Here is an 8730-nt window from a genome sequence, read left to right as displayed (position 1 = left end):
TATTTTTGTATTGTGCACTAATCAGTAAACATTGATGAAAAATAGCTACATTGTCAACAAGTTTTCAATAACTTGTCATAACCAATAACTATTGAAGAGATTTAAATATTTTTATAGAGCTTTTAATTTCAAACTTGTGCGCCTTTCCCCCCCCCCCCCCCCCCCCCCCCCCCCCCCCCCCCCCCCCCCCCCCCCCCCCCCCAGATTTTTTTTAAATAGCAGTTTTGAAAGCACCATTCAGAGTGGCAGGAATTGCAGGAGCTTGTGATCTGGAAGATAGAGAAATGTATAATGCAGGTTAACATTAACTATTTGATTATGCAATAACAATCAAAATTTAGGCACTCAATAAATTGGAAAGAAATCTATTAGCTTAGTTTCATAATCAGCCAGGAATGTGAAGTTTTGCGTGTGCAGTGGTAGGGAAAATATAATTTAAAGATGTGAGGATTTGAGAAAATAGTGTTAAAATATAGATACACGACTGAAACAGTATGGAGAGCTAATTTCTTCCTTTGTAATTTTCAAATATATATTGGCAGTGAATTTTCTCACCTGGAATTAATGGTTTGTGTCTACTTTTGTTTTTGTTCTGTTTAACTGTCAGTTCATTTAAAAATACTGACCAGACTGCCGTATTAAATCTGGTGTCCTCTCAAAATCTTCTGTGCGGTATCACCATTGTGAAAGAGTGACATGACTTATCTGTACGATATACTGGTTATATCTTGATTATGAAGGCGTGATTGTTGGGAGACTTATTTTCCATTTATGGTCAAAGCAACGGATCTTTGTACTTTAATGGTAGTTGGATTAGCTTTTGTCTCTATTTTGGGTAAGTTGCAAATATGACAGAAGCCTATATTGAGGGTGTTATTGGAATATCCCAAGTGAGAAGGTGATATAGCAATTCACTATGCCCAATTTAAACATCCAATTTTGGACTTCTAATGTCTGAGCAAGCCGAGAGGACAGTTATGTAGAAGACCGGAAAACTGCCTCCTTTTCCTTTCAAAGCAGGGGGAAAAAAAAAGTTATTTTTCTTCTGTTCATACCTCTGGCGCTGAATATCAGTATTGTAACTCTTGCAACTGACAATTAATGTTTTAACGCCCATTCTAAGAAAAAACTGTGATTCCCTGTGATTCCTATATTCTAGATTTTTAGTTCAAAATTCTGTCTGGATGCCTATTGCACTGTTTCAACTAAGGCATTATTAATACGTCTCAACATCATTCTTGTCTATATTAACACGTGTGTATTGCCCAGTTTTACACTGATTGAATAATTCCTCACCTTTATCACATTAAATTCCATATTGGGATGTGGGCATCACTGGAAAGGCCGAGTTATTGCCCATCCCTGACAGCCTTTAAAAAGCTGTCAGTGAGCCTCCACCTTGACCCGCTGACATCTGCCTGGTGAAAATATTCCCAAAGGTCTGAGGGTATGGAGTTTGAAGATTTAGACTTTAACCATAGTGCCCAAAGGGAAGTCAGGCAAACAATTGTATTCCTGTTGGCAAGCCAATCACCAAAAGTGAAAATTAGAAATTAAGATTATTTGTCCCTACTTCCTCTTGGATGGCACCACTACTGGGCTTTATTGTTAGCTTGATTGGTATATCATTTCCTATATCAGAATTGGAAATTGTGTCTTTGTCAGGATGAAACATTACTTCAAAAAAGTCATTTATTTAGATCTTTTCCAGTCAGTTTTCTTGGTCTCTGACTGTTCAAATTCTCTTTGCCTCTTAATATTACTATTTCCCATCTGAATTTATTCCACAAATTTCTGCATTTCATGTATTAATCTCAATAAATGCCTTTTTATTTTCTTCCTGTGGATGATGTGATTATTTTTTTTCCTCATTCTTTGTTTGCCAGTTCATTTTTGTTCATACTTCTGCTTTTTTTGATCCTTTGTATCAACATTGATCCCAAAAGGTATTTGCTGTGTTCCCTTGCATAATTGTCTTTTCAGTTGATGTAACCCGTTTCAAGGATGTAAAATATGATTTGAAATTCAGAAACTCCGATGACATTAAACAATTCAGTTCTTGCTAACTCGGGTGGTACGGTGGTTATTTGTATTGATTTGGAATCATTAATGTATAGAGGTCAAGATGAGAATAACTTGTAACATATTCAAGTATACTTACAGTGCTCTACATAATGTTTGCAACAGACCCATCATTTATTTATTTGCCTCTACTCCACAATTTGAGATTTGTAATAGAAAAAAATCACGTGGTTAAAGTATATAGTCAGATTTTAATAAAGATTTTAATAAATGTTTATACATTTTGGGTCACCATGTAGAAATTACAGCAGTGTTTATACATAGTCGTCGTTTATCCCCCCCCCCCCCCCCCCCTTCCCCCCATTTGTTGCTTTGTCTTTATTATAGAGAGAATTCTGTCATCAGCTGTGGAGGTCTTCCTAGGCCCAGTCCCTTTGCGATTAGTAAGCTCACCAGTACTCACTCTCTTCTTAATGATGTTCCAAACAGATGATTTTGGTAAGCCTAAGGTTTGGCTGATGTCTCTAACAGTTGTATTCTTGTTTCTCAGTCTCATAATCGCTTTATTGACTTTCATTGGCACAACTTTGGTCCTCATGTTGATAAACAGCAATAAAAGTTTCCAAATGTGGTGGAAGGACTGGAGGAAACATAGAAACATAGAAATTAGGTGCAGGAGTAGGCCATTCGGCCCTTCGAGCCTGCACCGCCATTCAATATGATCATGGCTGATCATCCAACTCAGTATCCCGTACCTGCCTTCTCTCCATACCCCCTGATCCCCTTAGCCACAAGGGCCACATCTAACTCCCTCTTAAATATAGCCAATGAACTGGCATCAACTACCCTCTGTGGCAGAGAGTTCCAGAGATTCACCACTCTGTGTGTGAAAAAAGTTCTTCTCATCTCGGTTTTAAAGGATTTCCCCCTTATCCTTAAGCTGTGACCCCTTGTCCTGGACTTCCCCAACATCGGGAACAATCTTCCTGCATCTCGCCTGTCCAACCCCTTAAGAATTTTGTAAGTTTCTATAAGATCCCCTCTCAATCTTCTAAATTCTAGAGAGTATAAACCAAGTCTATCCAGCCTTTCTTCATAACACAGTCCTGACATCCCAGGAATCAGTCTGGTGAACCGTCTCTGCACTCCCTCTATGGCAACAATGTCCTTCCTCAGATTTGGAGACCAAAACTGTACGCAATACTCCAGGTGTGGTCTCACCAAGACCCTGTACAACTGCAGTAGAACCTCCCTGCTCCTATACTCAAATCCTTTTGCAATGAAAGCTAACATACTATTCGCTTTCTTTACTGCCTGCTGCACCTGCATGCCTACCTTCAATGACTGGTGTACCATGACACCAAGGTCTCGCTGCATCTCCCCCTTTCCCAATCGGCCACCATTTAGATAATAGTCTGCTTTCCCGTTTTTGCCACCAAAATGGATAACCTCACATTTATCCACATTATACTGCATCTGCCAAACATTTGCCCACTCACCCAGCCTATCCAAGTCACCTTGCAGTCTCCTAGCATCCTCCTCACAGCTAACACTGCCCCCCAGCTTAGTGTCATCCGCAAACTTGGAGATATTGCCTTCAATTCCCTCATCCAGATCATTAATATATATTGTAAATAGCTGGGGTCCCAGTACTGAGCCGTGGGGTACCCCACTAGTCACTGCCTGCCATTGTGAAAAGGACACGTTTACTCCTACTCTTTGCTTCCTGTTTGCCAGCCAGTTCTCTATCCACATCAATACTGAACCCCCAATGCCTTGTGCTTTAAGTTTGTATACTAATCTCTTATGTGGGACCTTGTCGAAAGACATCTTCTTCTATGTAGTGTTTTTTTGGCGGTTCGCAAACAATTTATTTGGTGCATTACCACCACCAACTGGCATGGAGTGTGGATCAAACAACACCATTACATATACTAATAACCTATATCCTTCCGAACAAAATGGTTACCCTAAGAAAAAGCAACAGGTTTGATAGCACTTATATGAACTCCCATGCAAAATATCTACCAAATCAAATTGTACTCTTTCTTTTCTGAACTACTCACTCATCCGTCCTCTCTCCTCCTCATACCTCTCACAATGTACAATGACATGCTCTATTGTCTCTTCTTGCCCACAGTATTGACATCTGCCTGTATTATGCTTGCCTATTATAAAAAGTGTACTGTTCTGACCAGTGTGTCCAAATCTAATTCTTGAAATTACTGTCTCCTCTTTTCTGTTTTTTCCTGCACATCTCATTTCTCCCACTTTCCTCTGGACTCTGTAGAACCACCGTCCTTTCCGCTCTCTGGAGGAAAGACAACGTGCTGAGCATTCTCTTATACCTGTATTAAGGGGGTAATTAAACACACCTGAGCAATTACAAACGCATGTGATGTCATGTGTCCCAAACATTTTGGTGCCCTGAAATGGAGGGACTGTGTATAAACACTGCTGTAATTTCTACATGGTGAAACCAAAATGTATAAAAATGGCCTTGTGACAATGCACTTTAACCACATGTGATTTTTTTTTTCTGTTATAAATCTCACATTGTGGAGCACAGGTAAATAAATAAATGATGGGTCTTTGTCCCAAACATTATGGAGGGCGCTATATTTGCACACTACAAACCTGATGCATTGAGAGGCCTCAAAAGTGAATGCAGGCAAACTGAAACGGGAGAACTAAAATTATAAACAGTATATCAGTGAGCATAGAATTAAGGGATAAATTATTTTAATCAACTAAAATTGAGGATTCAAGATGTGTATGGTGTTTACAAATTGGAGATCAGGGTATAACAAAAGTGAAAACCTAGGACTGTGATTGGAAAAAGCTGACAGTACGGTTCACAAACTTCCAGAATAAGCAACTGAGGGGGGCTTTAAGATTGAGTGGATCGGAATAAGAAAATGATTTTATGTGTAAATTTAAAAATAGTGGTCAGAAAGCTTGCTGTGCAAATTGGGATAAATTAAACTTTGTCTTCCTGAAATCATTCATTTTACATGTTGATAAATGTAGTGAATGCATACAATTCCTATTTTCAAATAACTCCATGCACTTGTAATTATTTCAATACATTCTGATGAAATGCATTTGTAGAATCATTGACATTTATTTTAAAAATGTCTACAAGGTTGCTTTTACTATAGATTTCAGAAGTTCATTTCATTGAAACTAATGTGAACAGGACGTCAAACAATTGTAAATTGTGTGTAGTTTGCTGTCTTGGTCAAAAATAGTTTTGGAATTTGAGCTTTGTATAGGAAATACAAGAATTTAAAGTAGTTTCTATGGTTGATAGTTTCATATTGTATGGAGTTTAATCTATGCAACATGCCATTGAATTGCTGATGTACAATAAACTATCCATGTATCTCTTAATATATTAAAATTGCATTTGCACATGTTCACTCTATAAAATGTTATTTTATTAACATTTGCCATTCCAAATTCAGTTACATGTTTATGTTGGGGACTGCTGTAGCAAATAAGTCCCATTAAAATAATGCTTGCTTGACACCAGTGACAAATATATGACAAAAGCAATTGCATTCTCGAAAGTTGTCTAGTCCAAATCGCTTTCCTACTTTTCCAGAATTGATGTGTTCTTCTATTTAAGCAAACAAAAGGTCAAAATGTATAAGAAATTTGAACACCATTCTGGCAATCGGATAGCCTCCACTTCAGTCGACAACTGAACATTTATGACACTTCATATTCGCAGAACAGGAAATGGACTGGTATATATCTCATTGGTATATAAAGTATTCTGCGTTCAGAAGTTCTTCAAAATATCCAATGACTGCTGTGCAATCCTTATGTTCGGACTGCAATGTAAATTCCTTTATAACCACCTTTGCTCCAAGACAGTCCTACTGTAGGTTGGTGTAAAGCACATTGTAGCCAAAAACTAAATGGCAGTTACTGCTACTCGTCAATGCTCCGATTATAATGGCGCTATAATTCTCTGCTTTACTACTGCTCCAATCATTGGTTCCTTCTCTAATCAAATGTCAGCCCACCTCCATATTAGGTTTTCCCAGGACTCGTGCCACAGATGACACACAACCTTCCTACTCAACCTGCAGAAACCTTGAACTGATCCTCACCTGTTCCTTATGCGTGGACCCTTGCTCCCACCCTTCCCTGCGCCCATCTTTACTACTGTTTAAATACTCAATCTTAGAATGGCTGTTGGAATCTTATTTAGAACCAGTAGGAAGATGTAAATTGGTCCTTTTCACGGATGGTAGATTTTTTGAGCGGTTGCAATTTGTGCAATTGATTGCACAGCGACGAAAGTGTAATGAACCAGTTCTTTGATGTCAAAGTTACACCAAAATTAAAAGTAAAGGCTTTTTCTGTTGTCTCCTGGACTGATACTTATGGGTGGGATTAGAAAACAATCTTCAATTGAGTCTGGTAATGTTTGATAAGGCATAGTGGAGAGAAGGATCAAAGTACAGCTGGTCTTTTCCTTGCCATCCGTTTAGTACATTTTCTTTGCTTCTTGTTTTGATTTGTATGGGCTTTTCCATGTTGCCTTCCTCTCCAAATGTCATGAAACTGCCAACTTCCTTTTATAAGAACTTTAGCTTTTGTTAGAATATAAACACAGAAATTCATACCAAAGGGTATTAAACAAACGTGTTTTTCAAGATGATACTTCAATGGATAAGATCAAAATTTCCAATTAAAACCAATGACATATTTTGGTGTTTTACCTTCCCTTGCCAACATTACATAAGATGACGTTAGCTCACCTGATGTTAAATTTACGAATTAAATCAATGAGAATAGGAAAAAGTTGCTCATCTTTAACTGCAGAGAGTGACTGCTACACACCTTAATTTTAAATTTGATCAATGAACATTAGCATGGCTATGGATGTTAAAATGTATGTGATACCTGATAACACTGACTGAATATTTAGACTGAAGATATAAACAACCCTTTCCACATCGCTAGTCTTCCTCTCCCCTGACTCTCAGTCTGATGAAGGGTCTCGACGCGAAACGTCAAACGTGATAGGGACAGAATTAGGCCATTCAGCCCATCAACTCTACCATTGAATCATGGCTGATCTAATTCTTCCATTCTCCTGCCTTCTCCCCTAACTATTGACATCAGTACTAATCACGAAGGATCTCGACCTGAAACCTCACCCATTCCTTCTCTCCAGAGATGCTGCCTGTGCCGCTGAGTTACTCCAGCACGTTGTGTCTATCTTCGGTGTAAGTTGGCATCTACAGTTCCTTCCTACGCAAGAATCTCTGTCTTAAAATTAGCCACTAACTTGGCCTCCGCAGCCTTCTGTCGCATTGAAGTGCACAGATTCACCCCCGTCTGACTAAAGGTGGTCAGATTCCATTGTTCTAGAGATGCTGCTTGTTCCGCTGAGTTACTCCAGCATTGTGCGTCTAACTATATCCCGCCGTGTCGCCTGAGGGGAACCGAGCCCTGCCCCGTTCGGTGGTTGCCGCCCCGCACAATGATGGCGGTTGTTCCGGTGTCGGGCGATGCGTTTCCGGTTGGTGGTGAGGGCGGTTGAGAGGTGGGAGCAGTGATTAAACATGGCGGTGCGTAGCGAGGGAGACTGTTGCTGTCGCCGCCGCCTTTTACTGGCAGTCCTCTTCTCCGCGTTGAGGAGCTCGACGGCCACCACGCACTGGATTGTAACTGAAGATGGAAAGATTCAGCAGCAGGTGGGCCTGAGTGATGGGGGGGTTTTTGCGGTGGAGGAGGAGGAGGGGTCATTGTTGGTGGTGAATGGGGTCCACAGACTGAAGGGCTGCTCAAGCGGACATTGTGGCCACCCGAGACCGCCAGCGTCGGCTCGGTTGGGTGTATAAAACTTTGCGGCCGGAGTCGGATCTCCAGGCCTGTGTTTTTTTTTTTTGGGGGGGGGGGGGGGGGGGGGGGGTTGACAGACTGGTTCGTTGGGAGGGAGCGATTTCGCAATGTAGCCCGTGACTGGTTGCCAGCCTCTCCCACGGGGCGGATCCAGTCCTGATCCATAGGAACGCTTGGCGTTTCCAAACATAACAAGTACCCTGTTCCCACCAAGCCGCGGCTTCCCCCGTCCACTCGCGACACCCCCGCTCAAACACAAACATAAAAAACACGTGAAGTGGAAACGGCGCACCTCATGTTCACTCTGCTATTCACTAAGATCACGGATGTTCTATCATCTCAGCACGACTTTTTATATATTAACTCCGTATTACTTGAATAGACTTAGATTCCTCAGCCCTCTTTGCTGCAGAATTGCAGAGATCCGCAATCGCTTGTGAAGGAATTTCTTCTGAATGGTCGTACCTTTTTCGAGATTTCGTTCCCCGTTTCGTTGAGGGAAATCCTATACATGAGACTACCTCTTTGAGCCCTTTAGAATTGAGATCACTACTTATGCTTCTAAATTGGATAGAATTGAAGTCCAATCTGTTAATCCTCCTCAAGCGACATATCTACCATTTTAGAGATCCAACTGGTAAATAAATGCTGCACCCCTTATGTCACAAATGTATTCTTTAGGTATGAGGAAGAGCTCTGTGCACAATATTCCAAATATATTCTTATGATCTCATTATTGTTACATGTAAAGTTTTGTTTTGCATGCTATCCAAATAGATCAGACATGCCTCTACCTTTGTAAGGAAACGCCTGCAACAAAGGACAATGTTTGCTTTTCTACAT

General features: G+C 40.4%; 1 protein-coding gene across 2 annotated transcripts in view; it reads left to right on the top strand.

The window, feature by feature from the left end:
* Positions 1 to 7569: 7569 nt before the first annotated feature.
* ttc17 (tetratricopeptide repeat domain 17) overlaps positions 7570 to 8730 on the top strand; it is a 62638-nt gene continuing 61477 nt past the window's right edge. Inside the window, exon 1 of one of the 2 annotated variants that reach the window (XM_055649372.1) lies at positions 7570 to 7739. In XM_055649372.1, the coding sequence (XP_055505347.1) occupies positions 7608 to 7739 (132 nt within the window). In that variant the 5' untranslated portion in view covers positions 7570 to 7607. The remainder of the gene's footprint in view (positions 7740 to 8730) is intronic. The other variant, XM_055649373.1, reaches the window with a different exon arrangement.

Source organism: Leucoraja erinacea, chromosome 18 (assembly GCF_028641065.1).
Source record: "Leucoraja erinacea ecotype New England chromosome 18, Leri_hhj_1, whole genome shotgun sequence".
Classification (NCBI taxonomy): Eukaryota; Metazoa; Chordata; class Chondrichthyes; order Rajiformes; family Rajidae; genus Leucoraja; species Leucoraja erinaceus.
This window is presented reverse-complemented; position numbering and strand designations above follow the sequence as displayed.